This window comes from Canis lupus, chromosome 35 (assembly GCF_011100685.1).
Source record: "Canis lupus familiaris isolate Mischka breed German Shepherd chromosome 35, alternate assembly UU_Cfam_GSD_1.0, whole genome shotgun sequence".
Classification (NCBI taxonomy): domain Eukaryota; kingdom Metazoa; phylum Chordata; class Mammalia; order Carnivora; family Canidae; genus Canis; species Canis lupus.
This window is the reverse complement of record NC_049256.1, coordinates 27,877,765-27,905,231: the sequence shown is the minus strand read 5'-3', so window position 1 is coordinate 27,905,231 and position 27,467 is coordinate 27,877,765. Positions and strand designations below refer to the sequence as shown.

At 55.9% G+C, this 27,467-nt stretch overlaps 2 protein-coding genes across 5 annotated transcripts; both read left to right on the top strand.

Moving 5' to 3' along the window:
• Positions 1–2,847: 2,847 nt before the first annotated feature.
• LOC119877863 (U1 small nuclear ribonucleoprotein C) lies at positions 2,848–3,587 on the top strand. The gene has a single exon (XM_038583968.1). The coding sequence runs from the start codon at positions 2,892–2,894 to the stop codon at positions 3,369–3,371; it is 480 nt and encodes a 159-aa protein (XP_038439896.1). The 5' UTR covers positions 2,848–2,891; the 3' UTR covers positions 3,372–3,587.
• Positions 3,588–3,782: 195 nt separating this feature from the next.
• Positions 3,783–25,835, top strand: LOC119867740 (tripartite motif-containing protein 26). 4 transcript variants are annotated; one of them, XM_038584485.1, is made up of 8 exons: positions 3,783–4,027; positions 16,062–16,526; positions 17,184–17,279; positions 18,490–18,720; positions 21,908–21,930; positions 22,325–22,440; positions 22,642–22,674; positions 23,015–25,835. In XM_038584485.1, the coding sequence occupies exons 2-8, from the start codon at positions 16,089–16,091 to the stop codon at positions 23,701–23,703; spliced, it is 1,626 nt and encodes a 541-aa protein (XP_038440413.1). In that variant the 5' UTR covers positions 3,783–4,027; positions 16,062–16,088; the 3' UTR covers positions 23,704–25,835. The 4 variants fall into 4 exon arrangements, with proteins under 4 accessions (XP_038440413.1, XP_038440410.1, XP_038440412.1 ...); XM_038584482.1 differs by lacking the exon at positions 3,783–4,027 and adding an exon at positions 4,161–4,343; XM_038584484.1 differs by lacking the exon at positions 3,783–4,027 and adding an exon at positions 4,161–4,343 and having other exon boundaries at positions 16,059–16,526.
• Positions 25,836–27,467: the final 1,632 nt, after the last annotated feature.

Below are 27,467 nucleotides of genomic sequence, written 5' to 3'. Positions count from 1 at the left end.
GTCACAAGCAAATGTCAGTTTCTGTGATGACTTCCCCAACAGCCCTTGTGATCAGCAGTCTTCCTTGTCTCCCAGGACTTTCCCTGTGTGTACCCCTGGTAAGACTTAGACCATTATGCACTCTATTTAGTTTGAAAATCCAGCCTTAGCCCAGGGACCCCCAGAGCACCCCACCCATGGCCCCAACAGAGGCAGGTTTCCAGGTCCTGCCTCCCTCTCCATCTTCACTAACTTGGCCTCCCTGTGTGTCTCCCTGAGGCATGCTGGGTACCTCCTCCAAGACTTAGGAGTTATAAACTCCTCTACTGACATTTATCTGTGGATAAACTACAGCTCACCATGTGGCGTTCTGTGTTCCACTTAACAAAAGTTAATTTTTAAAAAGTCACAAGGATGAGTTTTACGGGACTAACATCATTATGTCAGTAGAGCCGATTCCTTCTAGAGGTTCTGAAGGGAGCACCCACTTCTTCACCTGTTTCAGATTCCAGCAGCCACCTATATTCCTTGGCTTGTAGCTCCTTCTCCCATGTTCACACCACTCAAGTCTTTTCTTCTCTTTTGCAGTAAAATTTCATTCTTCTCATAAGGATGCTTGTGATTATATCTAGGGCCCACCTGGAAATCCAGGATATTCTGCTCACCTCAAGATCCTTAAATTAATCACATCTACAACGTCCCTTTTGTCATGAAAGGGAAACAGTCACAGGTTCTGGGGATTAGGGCACTGATATCTTTAAAGCCCATTATTTAACCTACCACACTCTACCCTCTGGCTCCCCAAAATTCATGTCCACTCCATATGCAAAATATGTGCACCCAACATTCCTAAAAGTCTCAATCCATTATAGCATCAACTCAAGTTCACAACCTCATCTATATATCATCAGCTCAGAAGACCTAAATCTCACAATCAAAATCATTAAACCAGGTATGAGTGATCTCTGGGTATGATCCACCCCGAGTCAAAATTCCATTCTGTGGAGCTTGGGAAGGTACCTAAGCAGAAGGACCCTGAGCTCACCCCATCTCAGGTAAGTGGTAGGTACCAACCACATCCAAGTCAGTAAACCAGAGAGCCATCCAGAGACTGGCAGAACAAGCTCCACAACTAAATATAGAGAATAAACCACATCTGAAAGGTTAGGAAGGTGAGAAAGGCAGGGGAGGCTGCCAGCAGCCTGTGGGCACGGGAAGGGCAAAGAAACTGGCCCTTGAAGGAGGGGGCTCATATGGGGAAAACTAACTCCCGTAATGTTTGGCTTCAAAAACCAGAGGGGTTGGGGCACCTGGGTAGCTCAGTGGTGGAGTGCCTGCCTTTGGCTCAGGGTGTGATCCCAGGGTCCTGGGATTGAGTTACACATCAGGTTCCTTACAGGTTGCCTGATTCTCCCTCTGCCTACATCCCTGCCTCTCTCTGTGTGTCTCTCATAAATAAACAAATTAAAAAAAAAAAGCCAGAGGGGCCCAATTCCCTGAGTTTTAAACAGCAGTGGGACATGGAGCCTGGCGCTATAAAAGTCCACTGACTTAGCACTGGGCAATCCTGAAGGGCGAGTGACAGGCGGCCATCACTGTCATACAGATGGCAGCCCACGTGCACAGATGACATTAAAATGGTAGTTTACACAAACTCAGGGGCAAACAAGATGGATCCATTCACATTGATTTCAGAGCATGTTTGGGGACTTCTTTAAAAATGAGGAAGCTGGCAGGTGCCATGTTCCTCTCTTCCCCCTGCATTAACACGGAGTTACCTGGGGGAGGCAGGGCTGCACACATGCACAGTCTTGGTGCAGGGCTCTGGGCAAATGTCATTAAAGCTGTGCATGCCATCTGCCCAGCTGCCAGTGTGCAGCTGCTGCCATGAGCAGCCCAGGCACCACACAGAACAAGCCCAGATGTTGGATACACAGCCACCATGGAGTGCTATGCCCAGCCACCACACTGCACTCAGCTGCCCGCCCCAGGCCACCTCCATAGCACTTCAGGCCATCCAGCATAGGATTGGGGCCCAATACATATTTTACTGACACTGCCACAATGCCCACAAGATCCCTGGTGGGCATGCTCCCTCGGAGCTGGCCTGCTCTGTGACCATAACACTCACAAAATAATAGCAATTGCAATAAAAATACCGGCATCGTTTGGAAAAGGCCTGTTAAACTCCTAATAGATGAAGATTACAATATGAAATACAAGACTTTACTGATAAAAGGAAAACATAAAGACACTTTGAGACTGTGAGGAAAGATGGAAGCTGGTGGTTCATGCAGACGAGGCAGTGATACGCCAACAGAAGTCTCAGGATGAGCAGTTGAGATTTTGCCAAAATCAAGATGCCAGTGATGGCAAGCTCTGGCTCACCATTTTGTGATTATGATCTGAAGGTGCACCTGCAACGTTCATAGCAGCCATGTCCATAATAGCCAAACTGCAAGCAGCCACAAGGTCCTTTGACAGATGAATGGAAAAAGATGTGGTATATATACAACGGATATTACTCAGGTATCAGAAAGGATGAATACCTACCATTTACATGGACATGAATGGAACTGGAGGATATGATACTGAATGAAATAAGTCAGTTGAAGAAAGACAACTATCATATGGTTTCACTCATATTTGGAAAATAAGAAACAAAACAGGATCATAGAAAAAGGAGGGAAAAATGAAATAAGATAAAATCAGAGAGGGAGACAAACCTTAAAAGAGTCTTAATCACAGGAAACAAACTGAAGGTCGTTGTAAGGGAGGGGGTCAGGAGATGGGTCACTGGGGGATGGACATGAAGGAGGGCACGATGGGAGGAGCACTGGGGTTATATAAAACCTTGGCACAGTCATTTCCGGGCGGCGCGGGACGGAGTGGCCAACGGCCTGCAGAGCAACATGCCTAAGTTTTATTGTGACTACTGCGACACATACCTCACCCATGACTCTCCATCTGTGAGAAAGACACACTGCAGTGGTAGGAAACACAAAGAGAATGTGAAAGACTACTATCAGAAATGGATGGAAGAGCAGGCTCAGAGCCTGATCGACAAAACAACTGCTGCATTTCAACAAGGAAAGATACCTCCTACTCCATTCTCTGCTCCTCCTCCTGCAGGGGCAATGATCCCACCTCCCCCCAGTCTCCCGGGTCCTCCTCGCCCTGGTATGATGCCAGCCCCCCATATGGGGGGCCCTCCCATGATGCCAATGATGGGCCCTCCTCCTCCTGGGATGATGCCAGTGGGACCTGCTCCTGGAATGAGGCCACCTATGGGAGGCCATATGCCAATGATGCCTGGGCCCCCAATGATGAGACCTCCTGCTCGTCCCATGATGGTGCCCACTCGGCCAGGAATGACTCGACCAGACAGATAAGGAGAGACAGGAACCTCTTTATATTCATTTTATATTACTTGTTCTACTTCACCAGGAGATCATGGTGCTGTGACTCTGGGTGTTTTCTAACAGCATGACAAGGAAGACTTGCTTCCCCTTCCTATTGAGAATAGTTTTTGCAGGGGAGTAGTGAGACAAAAAAAAAGGCAATTTTCATTTGTATTGTGAAATGTGAAAATAAAATTGTCAACTGTTTTAGTTAAAAAAAAAAAAAAAAAAAAAAAAAAATAAAACCTTGGCACATGCATGAATAAAGTGAAAGGGAACGATGCCTGATGGGGAGCTGATTTACAGTGGCATAGGAAGATGCATCTAGATGCCAGTTGAGGAGAGTGACCAATGGGCAGCCAGTAAGGAGCTGGGACCCAGTGTTCCGTGGCCGAGGGGTTGAGGCCGAGGGGGAGGGAGAAGTGGCTCACAGAGATAAGCAGGGCCCTGGTGTGCCTCTGCCTGGGCTAGGGAGATAGCAAGGCCAAGGCCCTGGACTGCTGCAGGACGTACAGCATGGCCTCAGAATGGGGCAAGCACCCTCCAGGGAAGGGAGAGATCAGATCCGCAGGCTGGGAATCACACGCTTGCTTCCATACCAACAAGTAAAAGAGCAGGTGCTCAGACCGCCGGCGTCGAGTCCGTAGGTGAGGTCCCCACCCCTCCTCCGCAGAGTTGGAAGCAAGGGAGAGAAGCCGGGCGGGGTTGGGGGTGAGGCGGGGCGGTGGAGGCGGGGGTGGGGGCGGGGGCGGGGACGAGGACGCCGGCCGAAGTGTAGGCGGAAGGCGGTGGCACGCCCCACCCTCTCCACTGCACCCTTGAAGCCACTGCTTTCGCTTCGAATTCCTGCCCCACCCCGCAGGAGGGGCGGGGGCCCGGCGGGTTCTAGGGCTCGAGACCCCGAACCCGCTCTCTGGCCCCCGCCGCACCTGGACCCCCGACCACCCCGAGGGCCCGGAGCAGGTGAGTGTCTGGCGCCCAGCCCCGCCCCACGGGCTTCCGACCCCGCGCGGCCTGGGAGCGCCTGGTCTGAGGATGGCGGCCGGGATGCGCCGGGTCGCCGGAGACCCCCACGGCAACGGTGGGGGACCCGAGTGCCCCAGTGCGGCCACGAGGAGGGAGAGAGCCGCAGCGCGTGGGGCCCAGCTCTTGCAACCTCTGCTTTCCTTTCTGTGCAATGGGCACAATAGTGCTGCCCTGTTTCGGGGTGTTTTAGGGAAAGCTCCTCGGCCATCGCAGGCGCTTCGGAAACGGTCGTGAGTTTTTGCAAATACCCCCCTCTCCGCGAGTACGTGCTTGCGAAAGACCTTCCGGGTTCAGGAAGCAAAATGAGGCCACGTTGGGGGCAGGGAGCCCTACTTCATGCGGAGCCTCTGGCGCGCCCCCGTCGGCCGCAGGCCCCCGCCCACCCGGACCCATCCAGGCAGGGGGCGGGCCGGGGGGGGCCGGGGGCGCCAGCCTGGGGGTCTGGCCCCGGGGCCCAACTAGGCCTTCGCGGGAGCGCGCCCCGCCCGCCCGCCCGCGGATTCGTCCGTTCGGCCCCGGCCGCCCCGCCCCCTGCGGAGGCCCGCGGATTTGCCTGGTGATCGGTGACGTAGTGCCCGTCTCGAGCTGCCATTGGGCGGTGGCGTGCGGACTCGGCCAATCGGGACGCGGATCCGGGAGAAATCTCGGAGCGGACCTCGGGGAGCCGGGAGGCAGAGCCGAGGGGACGCGACCCCAGCTGGCTGCCGCGGGGGAGCAGCGCCCCCGGCCGGGAGCTCGCGGCCCAGAGCGGGCAGTGCGGTGAGTCGCGGGGCCGGGGGCCGGGGCGGGGCGCTGGGGTTCTGGGCGCCCGCCCTGGCTTCCCCGCCCTGGCTTCCCCGCCCTGACCTTCCCGCCCGGAGCGCCGGCAGGTGTCCGCCGTGCTCAGGGGGCGAGCAGGGCTGGGGCGCGTAGTACCGGGGGCGCCCTCCTGCCTGGGGCCGAGCAGCGCGCGGGAGGCGCACCCTGCAGAGCCCCACTGCCCCCGGCCGTGACCCCCGATGGCCAGGGTCCTCCCGGAACCCGTGGCGCGGCCCGGCCTTGTAGGGGCTGCATGCCGAGCCCCGGGTGCGCTCCCCGCACCGTCTTCAGAACGGGCTGCCTGGGTCTTGTGCCGCGATCCTTCTGAGTAGACTGTTTCTACTTCGGGTTTACGGACAGAATTGCGAGGACAGTAGAGTTCCCCAAGCCCCTTATCCCGTATTACACGTTACCTTACTTCAGACATCTGTCACAGCTAACGAACCCCTGCTGTTGTGTGACTATTGCCGATAGTTGTTGGGATTCACCGAGTTTTCAGCTAGGCACTGGTTCCGTGTCAGGATCCCGGCCAGGTTACCAGGTTCCATGGGGTCAGCATGCCCTCCTATGGTCCCCTTGGCTTGGCACTTCATCCGCTGAGGCTTGTTCTGGGGGATCCTGAGAGTTTGGAGGAATGCTGGTCATGCGGGCTGTGAGATGCCTCTGTCCTGGATGTTCTTCTCCTAAGCCCACCCCAGGTAGGTGGCCCTGCTCCTGGCATGGCAGCAAGGGTACATACTGTCAGCACGGCCTGTGACTGGACACTGGTGGTGGTCACCTGATGTAGTGCTTGCCAGGTGTCTCCACTGTAAAGTTACTCTGTCCCCCCCCCCCCACCCCCCGTTTTCATGCCTACCCTTTGGAGAGAAGTGCCTGTGAAACCCACACCCAAGGAGGGCTAGATTCTCCTTGAGGACAAGTTTTTATGTTTATTATTTGGAATTCTTTGCATGGAGATTAGTCTCTCTTGTCCTTTATTGATTGACTTATTCAGCCCTTTATTATCAGCACATACTCGTGGGTATTGATGTGATACTTTGGGTGATAATCCAATATTACTCTATGCTGTTGCTCATTGCTCAAGTTGTAGCCTTGATGATTGGAAGCTCTTACATGTTGGCTCCATTTCTTCCTAGCATGAGTGTCTGTAGAGCTCTTTGCTGTTGAAAGCACTTGTGGGGCTTCACATGAACCTCACACAGTGTGATGAGCCTGACAAGATATAGTTATTTCTGTCCTTAAGGGGTAAGGACACTGAGGCCCAGGAGCACTGGATGACTTCTTACATGTCAGTTTCCTACATGGGAGCAATGGGCTGGTCTCAGATGAGGGCTGGTCACCCCAGAAAACATTGCAAACCACAGCGGAAGTCCAGAGTCCAAACAGTTTTCTGAGGAGACTTCAGACTTAGACCTGGGGATCAGAACAGGAAGACAATGGCTTTGGAAAGTAAAGGCTTAATTTGATTGTTATCCAGGAGGAAGTACAACTCGCCAGACTGGTAGGCATGAAATGTTGAACTTTAACCCAAAACAGTGTGTGTGGAGGGAGGCAGGGGGGTATCTAGGAAAGGTCTGTGGTCGGGGCAGCCCTGGTGGCTCAGTGGTTTAACGCCACCTTCAGCCCAGGGCCTGATCCTGAAGACCTGGGATCGAGTCCCATGTCAGGCCCCCTGCATGAAGCCTGCTTCTCCCTCTGCCTGTGTCTGCCTCTCTCTCTCTCTCTGTGTGTCTCTCGTGAATAAATAAAATCAAGAAAGAAAGAAAGAAAGAAAGAAAGAAAGAAAGGAAAGAAAGAAAGAAAGAAAGAAAGAAAGAAAGAAAGAAAGAAAGAAAGAAAAGAAAGAAAGAAAGAAAGATCGATCTGTGGTCTAGAACATCTAATCTGAGGGCACATTCTGCAAAAGCAAGATTGTGAAGTGGACAAGGGAAGCATAGAGTGGGGGGAGGGATGGAGAAGAGGATGGTGCTCTGGAGCCAGGTGGTAACTGGTTCACAAACACTGAGGACCACCTACTTTGTGCCAGACACTGGAGATAAGAGGACTGGTGAGGAATGGCCCTTGGGCTCAGCTCCTGTTTGGGGAGAGATGGGTAAACATGTCAACTGTGAAATCCTTGGTTGGACTGCAACGACCTGCAATGCATGCAGAGCTGCAGGAGCCACCCAGGGAGAGCTGGTCAGCTGGAGGGTGAAATGGACACAGGGAGGGCCTCACCAGTACAGGTCTGATTCTAGCCTTTCGAGATGAGCTGGTGCTGAAAACAGAGTGTGTACAGGGACAGGGGGTGGGGAGCAGGGGCCCTGAGGAAGGAGCTGTTTTCCTGGCTCCGTGTAGCCGGCTTTAGGGTGAGGCTGTGGTGGGGGCCAGGCTGGGAGACTCGGTGTGCCAGATTGCACAGCATTGACCACCACTGGGAGCTTTGAAGCAGGAGAGTGACAGGACAAGAACTGTTAGAAGGACACCACTGGTGGTGCTTTGTAGGAGATAGGCCACATTCCAGCAAATCTAAGATGCTGTCCATCTGTGTATGCTCCACATAGAAAACATGTCTTTCCAGTTGAGTTATGATATCATACTGATCACATTTCAGAGGTGCTGAAATGTAAGCACATGGATTTCTTATATTTGATGTAAAGTTTAACTCCCTTGCTAGTTGCTTAGATCCCCCTTTCTCTGGGAAATGCATGGTAAGAGTATCTCTGTCCCACCTACTGTCGATGTTGAGTTCCAGGCTCCCTTTATGATCTCGAAAAAGCTAGCTCTGCAAAACTGGTGTTTTCCTCCCTGATAGCCACATGGTCGAAAAACAGCAGGGGATACCTGACCTCAAGATTTCATCTGTGCTTCTTCTGCTTTGGTGGCTCTTGATAATGGCCACGACTTTGTGTTGCACATAGTGTGCCCACCAGACCGATTTCAGTCTGTCCTGCGCATGGCCTACGTGTCCCTTCCCGCCCGCGTTTTCCTGGTGGCAATATTGAGCTGAGCAAAGGTCAAGGATCCAGCCCCATGCTGCACAATTGACTGCAGCGGGGTGAAAATCTGGGTTTTGGTGCTAACCCAGGATCCTCATTCTTGGCTTTGGTTAGAATAACGGCCAGGGGATAGAAGAAGGTTCTGTCTATACCTGCAGGAGCCATGGAAGGGGCCATGGCAGCTGAGGGCAGGCTGCAGATCCAGCCTGTCCTGGGGGAGCCAGAGATTGGAACTGCCATTGGAGCCTACCTTTGTCTAGATAAATAGGCTGTTTTTGTTTGTTTGTTTTTGTTTTTTTTTTGCGCAAATTCTTTGCGTGTTTCAGCCTGGTAACCTTCGATTATTTCCTGTGCAACATCAGTCAGGAGTCCTTCCCTCCCCCCCCCCCCCCCCCCCCGGCTGACACAGAGGTCCAAGCTGGCTGAGCATAAAGGGCATAATAAACTTGTGTGATAGCACAGTTCAAGGGGCGATACAGGGTTTTACAAGATGCCATCAGGATCCAGGTTCTCCCATTTCATTTCTGGGTTGGCTCCATTCTCACACTGGCTAGCCTTCTGCTTAGCAAAATAACTCTTGTAGCTCTAAACCATATGACCTCACCTCCTGCAGATTCTCAAGAAACCACAGAATCTTCTCCCCATCTCAACTAGGCCTCCTTGTGACTAGCAGACTTGAGTCATATCCTCACCTCTGAAGCAAGCACTGGCTCAGGAGGCACAAGACTCATGGTCTTGCTCCACCTGTGAGGGTGAGCTCGGCCCTAAGGACCGGACCAAAGCTAGCAGAGTTAGCAGAGGAAGGAGGGATGGAAGGTAGTTGCACGCCTCCCCAAGCATAAGCATTTGTAGCACTTGCTTCTGGGTCAGGGAGCACAGTGCTCTCCTACCTTTATGTGCTGGAGGGCTCCAGGCCGCTCGCTCTGCCTGTGTCATGCCTCTTCCCTTCTATCCCTCTTCTTCTCTAATAGCATTAAACACCAATACACACAAACAATGAGCGTCTGTTTCTCGTCCTCCTGACTGGCAATACCATAAAAGCTGACAGTAGCAGGTGTCAGCAGGGCTGTGGAGCAGTGTGAGTGCCCTCAGCGTGGGTTCAGTGTGGGTGGCCTGACCTGCTCGAACGCACCAGGGCACACAGACACAGACCTTCCCAGAGCAGGGTGATTGTCCCAAACAGGAAGTGCTCCAGGTGGCTGTCGGAAGCAGCCCTCAGGCATACCTCATTTTACTGGGCTTTGCAGATGCTGCACATTTTACCAAGGGGAGTTCGCAGCAGCCCTGCATCCCACAAGTCCATCCATCAGTGCCATTTTACAGCAGCCTTTTCTAGCTCTGGGTCTCTGCAATGATTTCCACAATATTTCAGACCTTTTCATTGTTATCACAGCCATCATGGTGAGATGTGATCTGTGATGACAATTCACTGAACACTCATATGACATCATTTTGTAGCAATAAGGTATTTTTTATTTAAGGTATGTATATTGTTTTTTAGACCTGATGCAATGGCACGCTTCATAGACTACAACATAGTGTGAACCAATTTCCATATGTACTTTTTGGAAAACAAAAAAATTCATTTGGCTTGTGGTGTTCTGGAGCTGAACCTGCAGGATCTCCAGGGTGTGCCCATATGTCAGAGGTAGAATGATATAGTCAGAGAGCAATAAGAATGAACAAAATCTGCTCATCGTCACAGGAAGGAACCTCAGAAGCATGATGTTGATGTGCATCCCTGCAGAAAAATGCAGTAGGGTTCCGTCCACGTGAAGCTGAAAACCAGGGAAAAGAAACTTGTTTTGAAGGCATACCTACCTGGGTGTAGAGTGAGGGGAGGCAGGGACGATCCCCATTGTGACATTTGCCACAGCAGCCACTCCCTGAGACCCAGCCCTGCCTCCCACCCCAGCGTCCATGTGCCTGGGGCCAAACCCTGGGTACAGGAAGGTGTAGAGTGGCTGACATGATATGCAGCTAGCCGTTGGTGCTGCTTGGGGGCAGGAGAAATCGCTTCTCTCCCTAGTAACTGACCACTGTGTCAGATAGGACATGTGCCGAGGATCAGCCGACATGTAGGAAGCCCTCTGGGTGCTTCAGGTGCTCAGTCCTGTCCTGTTTTTACCTCCTTTAGCCCATGTTTATCACTCCCCTGTGCCAGATGCTGTGCTGGGCTCTGGGGATAAGGCAGACACAGTCTCTGTGCAAATGTGACAGAAAGAGCTGGTGTTCAACAGCTGATTACATGACTTAGCCAGGACTCGGGGTGCAGAGAGGAGCAGTGTGGGGTACTTTGGGTGTCACAGGTGGCAGAGCATGTGGTCTCAGCCTATCAGCTCAGGGAAGCATTGCCAGAGGACATGGCCTTCAGCAGGTATTTCCAGCTGGAAGAGGAATGGTGCTCAGTGCAGAGGGAGTAGCATATTCAGAGGGCTCAGGTAGGAGGGAGCGTGGCCCTGCTGGAGGTATGGAGGGGCTTCAGTTTGCCTGTGGGGTCAGGCCTAAGTGGACAGCAGGAGGAAATGAGGCTGCAGACCAGGGCTGGGCCTCCTGGGGGTGGGAGAGAGATTCCACTGTACCCCTGGAGCCTCACAAGGCATCAGAGGGGTTTTCACCGGGCACTGCATCTGAACATGTGGCTAGTGTTTGGGGAGCTGAGAGCCTACCTCTGTGGCTGGGACCTAGGCCGTGGGGGGAAGAGGCGAGTGGCACCCCCTTTGAGGGCTGTGTGACCCCCATAGTCAGCTCTGGTCTCAGCTTCCAAAGGGTCTTTCAGTGGCATCACCTGATAGAAGCTCTGGGAGGGTAGGCACTGACCACACCTGTTTGCTGCCAAATCCTCAGTGGTGGGCACAGGTGGGCATCTAGCCTGTGTCGTAACCTTTTGGTTTACCTCTGGCACCTGCTGCTCAGAGCCCCTCTGTAGCATGTTGAAGCCTGTCCTGTCCCCCTGTCTGCTGTCACTGCCCCTGTGCCCCTGCAGAGCCCCATGGGGCTGTCCACTGTGCAGAGCATGTTGCATCCTGGTGCCGACAGTTTATGTGGCCTCATTGGCCTTCAGAACAGCACAGATGCCTGGCCCTGGGGGAGCAACACCCACCCCTGACCCCACAAATGCAGTGCCCTGCAGCCACTGGGTGCCCAGCCAAGCCATAAGCAGGGGCCCAGGCCTGCGGCATCAGCAAGCCCCAGCCCCTCGTCTGCTAACCAGTCCCACATCACATCATCTTGTCTTTTCTGGGTTAGTAAGTGGTGTCAGAGACCTTTCTTTCTAGAATGGCCTGTTTCCCATTAAGTGGGTTTCCCCAGGGACTAGAGTGCTCAGCCAGGTGCCTTCTGATGATGAGAAAGAAGGGTCTCCTGTTCAGAGCCACACATGTGGTTGTGAGAAGCAATCTGGAGGCCAGAGTGTACCTCCAGGTCCCTCCATGCTGGCACCTCTCTGGGCCATGGAGTCCCTGCTGTACCCCGTGTGCCCTGGGTCCCCTCTCTGGGCCGTGGAGTCCACGCTGTACCCCGTGTCCCCTGGGTCCTCTCTCTGGGCCCCTTGGGTCCCCTCTCTGGGCCATGGAGTCCACACTGCACCCTGTGTCGCCTGGGTCCCCTCTGTGGGCCGTGGAGTTCATGCTGTACCCCATGTCCCCTGGGTCCCCTCACTGGGCTGTGGAGTCTCCACTGCACCCTGTGTCCCCTGGGTCCCCTCTCTGGCATCCAGGACGAGAGCGTTGGACAGCAGGAGTTGCAGAAGCTGAAGGAGACATATTACCTCCCAGGGTAGATGCCAGCTGCTGTCAAGAAAACAGGGCCGGGAATTCTGAAGCGCTCCATCTGCTGTTGGGCAGGGGCCACAGTGGGTGAGGAGTGTCTGCTCATACAGTGTGGATACCAACAGCAGTTCCTCCTTCTGCTAGTTTTGCAACGGACAGTGATTCTCCTGGGCAAGAGCTGCGTATGGCACCACACCCTGCCAGATACTTCCTCAAGTGGCACACATCACCTGGCTAGTCTGCTGGCCGCAGTAGGAGGAGGCACTGACAAGAGTCCCAAGAACAGCAGGGCACTCGGGATGGGGCATTGGGTGACCCCTGATGTGACTTCGGGTTTCAGGATTCTCATTTGGGTATAGGAGCTGGGTAGGCCTTCTTGTTTCCCCAGCGCTGGCCGTCTGCATCCTGCCCCAGAGCCAGATGTGGAACAGATGGGTCGTTCCCCTGCAGTGGAAGCCTGTGACATAACCAGAATGTTTCAGAGATGTTAACTGATACAGGGGCAGAGGCATGGGGGCCTTTCTGGGACGGTCAGTGCTTTACTGGTTCTGAACGTGTGGGTGGTGAGCACACTGTCTGGCCTGCCCTGAAGCCCTCTCCATGTTGGCCACACCGTCCAGCTCAAAGAGTGCCTCCATATGGATGGTCTCATCTGAGCTTTCTGACATCTTACGGAGATGTAGTAGGGTAGCCAGGGCATCCCAGTCCTGCGTCCCCACTGTGCTCCCCCTGGGGTCAGGACGTCCTGGCTGTGCTCCCCCAGGGGTAGAGGTGTCCTGACTGGGCCTCCCCCCAGGGTTGGGAACTCCTGGCTGTGCTCTCCCCAGGGTCAGGACTTCCTGGCTGTGCTCCCTGAGGGGTCAGAATGTCCTGGCCGTGCTCCGCCCCCCCAGCACCCAGATGCCCCAGTGTCATGCACCCCTGCCCCCATTGCAGATAAGATGTGTCCTAAGTGAATCCCGCCCCCAGGGACATCCTGCTGGTCACCCGGCTTTAGGGTTCCAGAGTCCAGACATGACCCTGGGTGTCGGACCCAGTGGTTTGCACCTGAGGCCCCAAATGTGTCCAGCATGTGCCGTGTGCTCGGCCGGAGCCTGTGTACCGAGTGGGACCGCATGCCGTTTGCTCAGGGCAGGTGCGCAAGCCAGCTATTCCATACGGTTAGCATTGCTGGTCCTCGGAAGCCATTCGCTCGTGCAAGATGTACATACGGAGCCCTGCCACGTGCAAGCGCTGCGGTCTCCTGATCAATGGTTAACACCGTAGGTTACAGACCATCATACGTGTCCTTCCTGGGATGACAGAAACCACAGACCCTCTCCCCAGAAGGTCTAATTTGGTATGTATGTTTTGTATGTTGTTTTGTTGCATCACTTGGAAGTAACGGTCTGCAGGCCCAAATACTGCAGCAAAATGTGGGCGTTCATAATTCATAACAGGGCGTTTGCACTGTTACAAATTAATCATCATTTCTTAACCAGTCTTTTCTCAGACTTCTTCTGATTGTCCCAAAACTATTTTTACAGCTTTTAAAACAAAACAAAACACCATCCAGGCAAGGTATTTGTATTTAGTTGTTATATTCTTTAGTCTTTTTAGGTCAAGAACAATTTTTTTTCATGACATTGGCTTTTTAAGATATATGTATTTATTTACTTGAGAGAGAGAGAGGAAGAGAGAGAGAGAGGGACAGCAAGTGAGCGCGCAAGGCAGGGAAGGGCAGAGGGAGAGGGAGACTGTAGCAGACTCAGCACGTGGCATGAAGCCTGACATGTGGCTCCATTGTTGGACCCTGAGATCACTACCTGAGCCCAGACTGAGATTCAAATGTTTGACTGACTGTCCTGCCCAGGCGCCCCCATGACATTGACTTCTGTAAAGGTCAGGCCTGTTGTCCGTGGAACGTCCCACGTTCTGAATTTATCTGATTGTTTCCCCGTGATGTGGTTCAGGTCATTTCTCCATCTGTCATATTTTCCATAACTTGGAAGTAAAGTCTCAAGTCTTGGTTAGATCCCTTCGGGTCAAACAGCGTTGGCAGGATTATTTCTCCTGACTGTCGTGTCATCCATGTGGTGCCGTTTGGGGAGGCAGATGCCAGGTTGTATGTCTGTTAGTGATGCGTGCTTAGTCACTGCTTGGGGCGATCCCCGCATGTCTCCATTATGTGCTTGGTGGTACCTGGCACGTGGGACTTACCCTGACCCCCGACACCCTCCTGCTGTAGTGTCCGTCGGTGATGGGGAGGGTGGCGCAGTAGCGTTCCTCGTAACCCCAGACAGCTCATGTATCCAACACATGAGATGGTTTTCGCACAGTGTCAGGGGGCTCATGATGCCCTAAGCCTGCTGTGGAACCTGTGAGGACCCCTGCTGTATGTGAGGGTGGTCAGGCATGGCGTGGATGGGAGCCGAGGCTGAGCTGCTCACTCACTGACACTTGGCCCTGAAGATCGCATGTGCCGTCCCAGCAGCAGGAACAGACACGTAGCCTCTGCTTCTGAGCTCGCAAGCCACTGGGCCAGGTGAGGCCACATACCGTAGCCACAAGCTCCAAGCCTGCAGGTGTCCCCAGCAGCAGCACCTGCTTTCCACACTGAGATTCAACGGCTCGTGGTCGGGTCCTTCTGGAGCAGGCAGCTCCTAGGATTTGTTACCACCTTGCCGCCATCCTGACCCTCTGGTACCTTCACATCTCAGCTAAATCCCATCACTCCCTCATAGGGGCTGTTTGTGCCTGTCAACCAGCCGTGGAGTGACCCCTCGCTTCTGCCTGGTGTTGCAGCTTGTTGAACAGTTATCTCTGCTCCTGCACTTGATCTGGAGGTTACACTCAATTTCCTGTGTTGCTTCTCTGTGGGCTTCATGTCTGCTTGCTTGCATCCCAGCAGGGAAGGGACTCCATGGCTTACCCCGTGTATGGTCAGGAGTATAGCTGAGCCGTGGCTCTGGGGGCTGCATTCCAGCCGCATGTGGCCCATGCACCCCGTCACGGGCTGCCCTCCCAGGTCAACCCAGTACCCAGCCATTAAGGGCTTTGCTGGAGCCCGAGGCATGGTGGCCACCTGTCCTCACTCCCTCTCTTGCTGCCACTGTATGTTCCCACCTTGCTGTGTTCCAGTTTGAGCTCTCATGGGACTTGGAAACTGAGGGTCCCAACCTGTCCTAGAGTTCCCCACCCCTATGCACTGCGCTTGCCGTAATCTCAGACTCAGTCACATAGCAACCCATGAAGTAAGTATCGCTGTCCCCATTTTATGGATGATAAACGAGGTTTCTGCTGTCCTGCAGATTCGGCAGGCACAGCTGTGGCATTTGCTGCATGGAGGCTCCTGACCCCAGGCAGGAGGTGGATCTGCTGCCAAGGGACATGGTCCAGAGTCCATCCTGTGTCCTCTCATGCGTGCTCCTTCCCTCCCTCCCTCTGAGGCACTGGACCTCGCAGCGGGGGTGCCTCACCACAGGGTTTCCTCTGTGAGCCTGCTAGGACAGTCTGCCCCTGCACACCACCAGCACCCACTGCTGGTGGAACAGGACTGCAACCAAAACCACAGCTCAGCCCAAGGAAACGCCTCTCAGGGGCGATGCCAGAGCTAAGGCTCTCCATGTGCCCTGGTCTTGGTTAAGGATGTCAGTGACCTTGGTCCTGAAGCCCCAAGACCCAGAGAAGCCTGTTGCCCATAGTGCCCCCACCATGACTGGTGGTGTGGTCTGTGCTGTGCTCAGTGATGATGGTGCAAGTGTGTGTGTGTTGTGACATGTTGCCGGCAGACGGTTGGCATGTGTCACATCCTGTGTGACTGGGACCTCGGAGCAGCTGCCTGGCCCTGGGAGGACGGGGGCCCTGGGAAGGCGGGGGCCCTGGGAGGACAGGGTCTGGGCAAGGCTGCTTCCCCAGCAACCCCCATGGGGGTGGTGCTGTGCTCCTCAGGCAGCCAGAGCACCCTCTCTGAGCCCTGTGCCTCTGAACAGTGCAGGTGTGGCTAGCCAGCTCCCGTCCTCCCTGTCCGCCTTGGGCCAAGCCTCGTAGGTACTGGGTTGTGTCTGTGGCTCAAATGACCTGCCACCCCCGCCATCCCATTCTTGACTCCGTGTCTGGTCTCCAAGCAGGAGCAGCACCCACGGGTGGAGGGCGCCATGGCCACATCAGCCCCGCTGCGCAGCCTAGAGGAGGAGGTGACATGCTCCATCTGCCTGGATTACCTGCGGGACCCAGTGACCATCGACTGTGGCCACGTATTCTGCCGTGGCTGCACCACAGATGTCCGGCCCGTGTCGGGGGGCCGCCCCGTCTGCCCACTCTGCAAGAAGCCGTTCAAGAAGGAGAACATCCGGCCAGTGTGGCAGCTGGCCAGCCTAGTGGAGAACATTGAGCGCCTCAAGGTAGACAAGACCCGGCAACCAGGAGACGTGGCCCGAGAGCCACCGGACGCCAGGCTATGCGAGCGCCACCACGAGAAGCTGCACTACTACTGCGAGGATGATGGGAAGCTCCTGTGCGTCATGTGCCGGGAGTCTCGGGAGCACCGGCCCCACATGGCCGTCCTCGTGGACAAGGCCGCCCAGCCCCACCGGGTAAACCCCACCTCCACGGCCTGCTCTGTCCCCCCACCTGCTCTGTCCCTCTCCCCACCCCGACCTGCTCTGTCCCCCCTCCCACGGCCTGCTCTGTCCTCCTCACCTACTCTGTCCCTCCCCATACCTCGACCTGCTCTGTACCCCCTCCCATGGCCTACTCTGTCCTCCTCACCTGCTCTAACCCTCTCCCCACCCCGACCTGCTCTGTCCCTACCCCCATGGCCTGTTCTGTCCTCCTCACCTGCTCTATCCCTCCCCCCACCCCGACCTGCCCTGTCCCCACCCCCATGGCCTTCTCTGTCCCCCCACCTATTCTGTCCCTCCCCCACACCCAACCTGCTCTGTCCCCACATCCACAGCCTGCTCTGTTTCCCTCACCTGCTCTGTCCCTGCCTCTCCCACCCCGACCTGCTCTGTCCCCACCCCCCACAGCCTACTCTGCCCCCAACCCCAGGGCCTGCTTTGTCCCCCTCCACCCCGTGACATGCTCTGTCCCCTACCCCGGGGCCTGCTCTGCGCCCCCCCCCCCACCTCAGGGGTGCCCCTCACTACCCTCCCAGAGCCATGGCCTGGCTGAGACCTCTCTGCTGCCCATGTCCACCTCCTGCCCAGGTCCAGAGCACCCACTTGTCCCCACTACCTGTCATCTTACAGGAAAAAATCCTGAACCACCTGAGCACCCTGAGGAGAGACAGAGACAAAATTCAGGGCTTTCAGGCCAAGGGAGATTCGGATATCCTGACTGCACTGGTAAGTGAGGCTGTTGAGAAGAAGCCTGAGGCAGTTGGCATATGGAGCAGGAGCTAGGAGGCTGAGTGGTCTGGAGGCTGAGCGGTAGAGGCACTGCCAGGAGGCTGAGCGATAAAGGCCCTGCTGAGAGGCTGACCAGTGGAGGCTGAGTACTAGAGGCCCTGCCGGGAGACTGAACAGTAGAGGCTGAGTGGTAGAGGCCCTGCTGGGAGACTGAGCAGTAGAGGCCCTGCCAGGAGGCTGAGTATTAGAGGCCCTGCTGGGAGGCTGAACACTAGAGGCTGAGCAGTGGAGGCCCTGCCAGAAAGCTGAGCAGTGGAGACCCTGCCAGAAGGCTGAGCCCTGACGCCCTGAGCCAGCCCTGAGCCTGGGCTGGCTTCTGTATCTGATGTGTGAGTGAGTGGCCTAGATGTCAGCTAAGGTCCCTTCTCGTCTCTAACTCACCAGTGGCTGCTGTTCTATGGGGAACTGAGGTGGTCCTGGCTCAGTCCTTCCTGTCAGAGACAGAGGGAGACCGGATTCCTGATTGGGGAGGGGAGCCCCAGGGTGGTGGAAGGAGGATGCTGGCCCCGGGATGAGAACCGAGGGAGGCCTATGAGGGCATGCAGCATTCTGGGTATGCAGTATCTGCTGAGCCCCGCACCCAGGGCCCCACCAACTAGGAGGCAGAGGCTGCACGCTATGTGCTGGAGTAGGGGTGGGTCAGGAAGGTGTGTCCAGTTTTCCAGGGGAGTGTCTGCATCAGGGAACTGTCAGAGGGATGTGGGGGTCAGGCCCATCAGTGATTAGACTGGGAAAGGGGGAAAGGCATGTAGGAGACGACAAGGGTTCGAGGACTGCCTGTGAGCTCTCATGCTGTGTGGATACCTCCAGCCCAACGTGAGTCAGCACAGGGTCATGGACTCTGGCCCATACCCACAGGGAAGTTTAGAAGCCGCAGAGGGGGGAGGGGACTCTCGGTAGTTTCCCCAAGGGCAGGGGTCAGGCACGTGTGTCCTTTGTCAGGGGACCCTGCAGCACCCAGGCTTATGTAGGATGCGTGTCAGGTCAGGATCCCGCCCTGTGAGGCCAGGTTGGCCCAGGCATGCTATACCACCCCTTAGCCCCTGAAGAGGGGTGGGGTGGGGCCAGCCTTGTGCCCCTCCAACAGCAGACCCTGCAGGGCCATGGCCCAGGGAAGGAGCATCACCTCCCCCTCACCCCCCTGCAGAAGAAGCTCCAGGACCAGCGGCAGTACGTGGTGGCTGAGTTCGAGCAAGGCCACCAGTTCCTGCAGGAGCGGGAGCGGCATCTGCTGGAGCAGCTGGCCAAGCTGGAACAGGAGCTCACAGAAGGGCGGGAAAAGTTCAAGAGCCGGGGCGTCGGGGAGCTGGCCCGGCTGGCGCTGGTCATCTCTGAGCTGGAGGGCAAGGCACAGCAGCCAGCTGCAGAGCTCCTGCAGGTGAGTGGCCTTCCTGGGACCAGCAGTGGGCAGCCAGCACAGGAGGAGTCTGTCCCAGAGCTGTCTGCGTGCAGGACCTCAGGGGAAAGAGTGCCCCACAGGTCTCAGTCTCTCTCCTGACCCCTGGCCTGCCCTGTGTCCTTCTGTGGCTGACTGAGCCCATGATGGTCACAGTGTCATTTCACAAAGCAAATGGTCCACCAGAGAAAAGTTGGGGGGTTTAGAAAGTGCCATCAAAGTGGAAGGGAAGGTGTGGATGCTCTCATCACTACTCATGTGGTCACTGCAGACACTGTCCCCGGGAAGCTGCTCCTCCTGACTCTGGAGATGGGGCAGCTGTGCTGTGGGGTGGGGGATTGCTGAGGGACAGCCACAGCCATGGGGGCGGGTGTTCTCAGGGCTGTGCAGTTACTCTCAGAGAGAAAGATGGAACCCTTCCTGGCGGAGACAGCTTTGATGCTCAGACGGGATGAGCCTTGAACTAGAAGGCAACTCGTCTCCTCCGTCCTGCAGCTTCTGGAGGGCTGTGCTGGACCTTCCTCCCTCCCAGGCCAGCAGTACAGCCCCCAGGGCCCCCACCAGGAAACCCCTGTCCCAGGCTGGCAGCCTCAGGGATGCACAGAGGGCAGGCTGTCCAGCTATGGGAAGGGATCACCTTGGCCTGTGACCCCTGCTCTGCACTCTGGCTCAGGGGTTGGGATGGGCAGGGTTCGAGGGCCCTCAGACATTGCTGATCGCCCGGCCGTGAGGCCTATAGGCTCCTGTTCTTATCCTTGTTTCCCCAAAATGTACCTCTAGCTCCCCTGTTTGCTCCAGATGCCACTGTGTGCCCTCAGTTCCTTGCATCAGACTGTGACTCATTCACTTACTGCCTCCGCGCCCTCCTTTTGCCATGGCCCCCACATTGTGATGTGTAGTAGGGATGCTTGTGGGAGCTGAAATCCCCATGTGAACCACCCCCTCCACCCCAGTAGGGCCTCCAGCGCCACTCGGACGGAGGACCTCCCTGGAGTGCAGGCACAAGGTGGTGGACAGGCGCGGCGTGGGGGATGGGTGCAGGGGGGCGGTGGAGGTACAGGCGCAGGGTAGGAGGCAGGCAGTGTGGTGAACGGGCAGGGATTGTCCACGGGAACCAATACGAGCTCAGTGTGGGCACTGGTGGGTTTGCTGCAAGGGGACTACACAGTGAACTCTTCGTTGTCACTGATGTGTTCCCACAGGTCTTGTGACTGTCCTCAGGCAGGAGGACACCCTGGTCACAGAGACCCCGACCTACAGTGACCTGCAGCACGGCACAGGGAGGCAGATGGAGGGAGGGGCAGCAGGACAGAGGTGGTCGGAGGGGAGAGGAAGCTGGACTGGGAGCTCAGGCTGCACCATCCACCCCCGGATAGGCCTGGCTGGCTGGATTGGCACCTTGTGCCCGTGTCCCCCACCGTGGGGGCCAAGCTCAGCCATGGAGGACCTGCGCAAGGGCACTCCTTTCACACCCAGGCATGCTCCCTTGCCATAGCCACTCTGCTCCGAGTGCCTGTTTGAGGACAGCCCTAGAGTACTTGGGAGTGCAGGGGGGTCCTCAGGAGCTGTGGGCAGGCTGCTTCCTGCTGGGGTCATACATGTGACTGCAGGTTATTCTGGGTTCCCACACTGGACCCCTCCCCCCGGTCCCACATGGGTCTCCCTCCCTCTCTGGGCGCCTCCCAGCCATAAACCCTCACAAGGCCAGTACAGTTCCACAGTCCCAACAACACACACTCTCCTGGCCCTTGCCCCACGGCCCAGGTGCTTGCCAGCATGCCCCCGGAGACACGGCTCTGAGTTCTTGCCCCACCCTGTGAAGCTGCCTGTGGGTTTACAGCTTTCAGGGACAGAGGGAAGGATGTGCTGGGCCAGGGCTTCAAGACACGGGGAGCAGGGAACACCCACGTCCCATCTGGCCTCCCTGTGTAGAGCCTGACATGTCGCCTTCCTCACACTGTCTGAACCCCTGTCTGGGTCCCTGATCTCACTCTCCCAGGGCAGCTTGGGACACCCCCCGCTGGACATCTGAGCCTGTGCTTCTCCTGGCGGCTCAGGAGTGGAGTGCTGTGTGTGCACACGTGTGTGTGTGCATACGTGTGAGTGTACATGTGTGCATGTGTACATATGTGTCTCCATGTATGCATGTGCTTGCTGCTGCCAACCCCATCTATGTCCCCGCCACACTGGCCAGCCCTCTCATTGCTGTATCCCAAGCTCTGGAGCCAGGCCAGGGGATGCACCACAGTGAGCAGAGGGTCGCATGGTGGCTTCAGACCTAAGCTGAGGCCCACTTGCCAGGGGACCAAGCGGCCCCCACCTCTTGCCCCCTCCTCTGACAGTCCAGGCCCCTGCTGGCTGCTGTCCCACAGGCCCAGCCACCCCAGGACAGCAGTTCTGTGCCTTTCCAGGGACACAGCTGAAGGTTGTGAGCAGTAGAGGCGGCTGGCTGTGAGGTGGCCCCCAGGCTGGGTCACCCCGTCAAGGGTGTTGTCCTCAGCTACAGGAGTCAGAGCAGTCATTCATTTAGGGAATATAAAAAATAGTGAAAGGGAATAAAGGGGAAAGGAGAAAAAATGGGTGGGAAATATCAGAAAGGGAGACGGAACATGAGAGACTCCTAACTCTGGGAAACAAACAAGGAGTGATAGAAAAGGAGGTGGGTGGGGGCAGGGGGTGACTGGGTGACGGGCACTGAGGGGGCACTTGATGGGATGAGCACTGGGTGTTATTCTATATGTTGACAAATTGAACACCAATAAAAAATAAATTTAAAAAAAAAGGAGTCAGAGCAGGGCTTCCTTCCATATCTCATTGGCCGGAGCTCAGTGACATCAGCAGACTGCCCTGAGGGCATCTGGGAAATGTAGTCCTGGGCCTGGTGGCCATGTGCCCACTGTGAGTCCTGGGTCCTGGGGGAGGATGTGGCCATCCCAGCACCTGGCAAGCCACTCACACACACCACCGCCCAGCTCGGAGCTCCTGGGGCTTTCATGCACTCCAGGACCATGGGCACCTCCTCTGGGCACCTCCCATGGTGCCTGGCCAGGCCATAAGGAAGGGACTTGTGCGTGTGCTCAGTGTTACGCCGGGCACAGAGCCCGTGGGCACCTCCTGTGAGCAGGGCCCCACTCCACTCAGCTGATGCATGTCCTTTCTTCCCCTGTAGGACACCAGGGACTTCCTGAACAGGTAACTGGCTTCCCTTCTGCATGCACCTCGGTCCCCTGCCTGTGTCCCTGGCTTCCTACCCTGACCCACGCAGAGCAGTGGTACCACATGTGTCCGCATCCTTTGGTTCACCGCAGCCAGCCTCGCTCCTGTGAAGCAACAGCACAGCCTTGGGAACTGGAGCCCTGCTCTTGGAAGGAGACCGTTCTCCACCCCATGGGGGTGGACACATGGCCCAACACACCCAGTGCCATGGTGCGGGGTGGCTGCTCAAATCCCTGGCCAGTCCTGGCTGGTCAACTGTCTCAGCCTTGTTCTGTGTTCTCATCAGATGCGTTCACCTTCATAGTTGTCGTGAGAACCCAGAGAAACACTCACAGGCCTAAGTAATGGGTTCCATGTGTCATCTTCCCAGGTATCCTCGGAAGAAGTTCTGGATTGGGAAACCCATTGCTCGGGTGCTTAAAAAGAAGACCAGCGAGTTCTCTGATAAGCTTCTGTCCCTGCAGCGAGGCCTAAGGGAGTTCCAAGGTGAGGTGTCCCTTCACTTCCCCTCCAGGGAGGGGTTGGCTCCTGATCAGCACCTTCATCTTCTGGCAGTTCTCTCCTTTCTCCCTGGGACCTCAGCGGGGGTGGGGGTTGCCTAGCAAGAAATGACCCCTGACCACGCAGGACATAAGCCTGTAGGTTTACCAAGTTCAAGGGTCATTGCTGTCCTTTCCTTCTCCGCAGGGAAGCTGCTGAGAGACTTGGAATACAAGACGGGTGAGTGTGCAGAGGGCTGTTCCCTATCCACCTGTGATGAAGAACGCCCTCCCCCTAGCCCCCTATGACTTCCCACAGCCCTATGGCCCCCCACAGGCCCCCATGACCCAGCCACTGTCCCCCATGGCCCCCCACAGCTCCCAGGGAGACCCTTCCCTTATGCAGCAGAGATTTCTCAGCTGCAGACCTGGGGCCCCTCCACTGGGTCTGCAGGTTGCCCAGATGCCTCTGCTTCATGCTCTGATGCCCCTCTGCACCGTGTCCCCTCTGCCTGACGGCCTGGCTCCTGGGGCCCACCCCAACCCCCCGTGACACCATCCTTCCCGTGCTGTCTCCACAGTGAGTGTGACCCTGGACCCGCAGTCAGCCAGCGGGTATCTGCAGCTGTCCGAGGACTGGAAGTGTGTGACCTACAGCAGCCTGTACCAGAGTGCCTATCTGTACCCCCAGCAATTTGACTGCGAGCCAGGTGTGCTGGGCAGTAAGGGCTTCACCTGGGGCAAGGTGTACTGGGAGGTGGAGGTGGACAGGGAGGGCTGGTCGGAGGAGGAAGAGGAGGGCGATGAGGAGGAAGAGGGAGAGGAGGAGGAGGAGGAGGAGGAGGAAGCCGGGTACGGGGATGGCTATGACGACTGGGAGACAGACGAGGATGAGGAATCGCTGGGGGATGAGGAGGAGGAGGAGGAAGAGGAGGAGGAGGAGGAGGTTCTTGAGAGCTGCATGGTGGGGGTGGCCAGAGACTCTGTGAAGAGGAAGGGGGATGTCTCCCTGCGGCCGGAAGATGGGGTGTGGGCGCTGCGCCTGTCCTCCGCGGGCATCTGGGCCAACACGGAACCCGAGGCTGAACTCTTCCCCGCACTACGGCCCCGGCGGGTGGGCATCGCCCTGGATTACGAAGGGGGCACTGTGACGTTCACCAATGCGGAGTCACAAGAACTTATCTACACCTTCACGGCAACCTTCACTCGGCGTCTGGTTCCTTTCCTGTGGCTCAAGTGGCCAGGGACACGCCTCCTACTGCGACCCTGAGCCCTGCACCTGCCCCGGCCCACACCCAGCAGTGACGCTTCCCCTCTGGGGGGCTCCAGGATCATGACGGGGAGAGGACATCTGGCTGTGCCCCCAGAGCAGGTGTATCCGCCCCCAGTGGCTGCGGCCCCGTAAGGCTTACCCAGTGCTACTCCACCTGCACAGCTAAGTCGGGCTCTCCCCCAGCTCCTGGGGCTCCCCTGCACCCTTCGTGACCCCAAAGCCCATGAGGATGTCCCTACCACCCATGGCCTTTGGCCCAGCTTGGCACTCTCTGCGTGGAAGAAGAGGCGGGTTGGCGTTGTGTTGGCACCTGTGCCACTGGCTGCTCCTGAGAAGGCCCACTTGCTGTCCTCACCCCTGGCCCCTACCCATGTCCTCTGTGCTGCCTGCCCTCCCTGGCACCTAACTCAGAGCCACACATGTGGAAGTGAACACAGTGGAGATCCACTGAGGATTCCAGACTGTTTGAACAAGCCTCCCGGAGTGCCATGGGATTGCCAGGTCCAGAGTAGGCACGAGCTTCTCCCAGACAAGGGTTGAACATTCAGCATTCCACATCTAAGGGGGCAGGAGCCCCTGGAGCGTCTTGAGGGGGGATGGGGTGCATGTGGCTTCGGAGCAAACCTGTGACTGCTGATCAATGACCTGAGGGTGGGGCCCTGGGAGGGGAGACAGTAAAGGGAATCCAGACTGTCCTGCCCTAGATGGGTGACCTGAACACACCGGAGCAAATGTGCAGTCAGGGGAACCTCCCTGCCTGGGAAGCCCTGGTCAGGTCCTCTAGGGTGGGAAGCTCGTGCGGTGGCTGCACTTCGTGCACAGGGTCGGCATCCCCGGGAGAGGGATGGAAGCCTGCAGGATGCCCCCAGCTCACTGGGTCTTCCCGCCGGGACAGCGCGAGCATGGCCCACTGTGCCCAGGGGCTCCCAGCTCTCACTGGTCACCTGCCACCCTCATCCGCACCATTCCAGGCCAGGCACCCCTGTCCCCCGTCCCCTGCCCTGTGTGTCTGGACATTGCACTTTGTAGATGCTCCATGCCGCCCAAGCCATAGATAGACCCCTCCACTTCTGCCTCTAGTTTTGTAAGGTCCCTGAGGGCAGACACCGTGTCTCCTGCCCTGTACCCTCCACGGCACTAAGGCAGTGCTGGGCACAGCATAGGTGCTCAATAAAGACTTGACTGAGCAGCTGGCCTCAGGTTTTATTGTAACTCATGTGTCACCGGACCCTGCTCGTCTGGCTACAGCGAGGTCCTGTGGGCAGCAGAGCCTGGGGCTCCCCTGCACTCCTCCTAAGGCTCCGGGCCCACCATCCTCCCCATGCACACAGGCTGTCCTGTGTGTAGCTCCCAGGCCAGAGCCCCATGTGCCTCCTCCCGCTGGGCAGCCCCGAGTTAACCCAGCATCTGCACAGTGCGTGGCAGCTGAGATGCAGCAGCATCCCGTGGCACACCCAGAATCTGCCATCGAAGACAGAGCCATGGCTACCCCAAAGGAAACCCCCCCGCACAGAGCCATGGTTCTGCCCTCTGATACAGTCAGCCACCCAACCAGATCCCAGCTGCGCTGATTAATCGCCATTTTAAAAATAGAAAAGGAAGAATTACAGAAAGCCCCTCCAAGATCGCATTTATGATTCTTCTTCGTCTTTAGCTTTTGTTCTTTCTACTTTTCTTTCTAAATACAGATATGCAGAACTTGTCAATTATTAGAAATAAGATGCGCGTTATCAATGTAATGAGGACAGTTAATCGACACTCGAATCCTCAGAGACAATAATCACTAGCATATTCTTGAAAATTTACATTTATTTTGTTGATTGATGTGAATTGTTCCCTAAAATTATAGTCTACTAATCTTTTATTTATGGAAAAATTTCATGATTCTCAAAGTGCCTTTTATCTTTTCTTGGAAAGAATTTTTTATATAATGAGATTTCTGAAATTTTAAGGTGATCATTGTGTAATCCTACTTATTGTAGGATTGTACATTGTAAAGCTCCTACTTATTAAATAGGGAACATTTGCATCTGAACAAAATATGAATGCTTTCAGGTCATTATTGCTTTAGTGAGTTTTGTGCACATCAAACTTCCGGAATAAACTGGACAATAAAGTGTTGCATGAAACACCGCTGCAAGATCATCAATGAAAACATGCACTTTGTGACACCAGCCTAGCACAGAAAGTCACGCTTGTTCAGCAGATTCCTTCAAAACTTTTTATTTTGTAGAATCATATTTTTTAAGTACTTTCTTACGTGAATTAACCTACACGTACAGCCAAGTCCACCTCCAGTGTTTATGACAAGGGGAAGGAGCAGAGAAGTCCTGTTCCTCTACCTGGGGCTCTTCCTTGCTGACGAGTCTCTCTGTGCTGCATGGGTCTGGGTCCAGTCCCCCCGTTGGTCCAGCAGCGGGAGGCTCTGGCCCCACATCCATGGCCCCTCAGCGGGCACCTGCTCCACCTGTCCTGTGTCCTCCACGGAGCCTCAGGTCCTGTCTGTGAAAGCTGTGCCTGGACGTACCCTGTGGGGATGACATGCTCCTCCTTCCTGGACCCTTTCCTATGCTCTTACTGCTAATCAAAGCCCAGAGGTTTCAGCAGTCAACAAAATCCCTCAGGAAGCTCTTGTCAGTGGTCAGGTGCTCTTGTCAGTGCTAAGCCCACCAACTCTCCAGAAGCCTGCTGACACCCCTTGAAGCCTGCTGACCCCTTGAAACCTGCCACCCTTCCAGAAGTCTGCTGACACCCCCAAAACCTGCCAACCCCCCCCGAAGCCTGCTGACCTCCCCTGAAGCCTAACACCCCCAGAAGCCTACTGACACCCGCAAAGCCTGCCAACACCCCCAAAGCCTGCCGACACCCCCAAGCCTGCCGACCACCCAAGCCTCCTGCCCCCCGCCCCACAACACCCTTCCAGGTCTCCATTGCTGCCCTACTGTGAATCAGAAATCACCATGTGGGGTTCCTGTTTCCTGGTCCTGACTTCCCTTGGTAAACCCCAATCCTGTAGCTTCCTGCTGGGGCCTGTCAGCTGGTGTTTGGAAATGCCAAATATCTGGGGGTGTCTCCCCGCCTTCCCCCACACATGGGCTAATTCACTCAGAGGACGCTGTCGTTCTAGACATTCACAATCTTGCAGTTCCAAGAAACATTGCTGAGTTATTTCTTTTTTTTTAATAAATTAATTTTTTATTGGTGTTCAATTTACCAACATACAGAATAACACTGAGTTATTTCTTGATGGGTTTTCTGTCCAGCCTTTGTGTCGCTCCTGAGTAGGCCAGGACGCTCCAGGTTACACCAGCAATGAGGGACACCAGTGCCTGCATGCACAGACTTTGTATTCTAGTGACCGGCAGGGGTGTAAAACAGGACAGGGACTGGTAGTAAGCCAATGCGGGGACAGGGCTTCTCTGAGAAGGGGAGGCTAAGACTGCAGCAGAGTCACCAGCAGAGGGACTGCCTGCAGCACGAATGGCAGAGTGGGGGGGGGGAAGCGGGGGGGGGGGGGGCTGGGGACCGTGCCATAGACCCCAGAGTTCCCTCTAAGTGCCCTCGCTGAGAAGCTGCTGAAGCTGCAGAAGCAGAGGAGCAGTGATCAACTCAAAGCAAGTGTGGTGTGCCTCGTATTTGCCAGGTACTATCCTTAGCACTTGGGATGCTCCCTTTCTTCAAGGAATTTATTCCAGAAAGAAAAACAGACAAAAGTAAGCATGGCGGGGCACCTGGGGGGCTCAGTCAGTTGAACCCCTAAT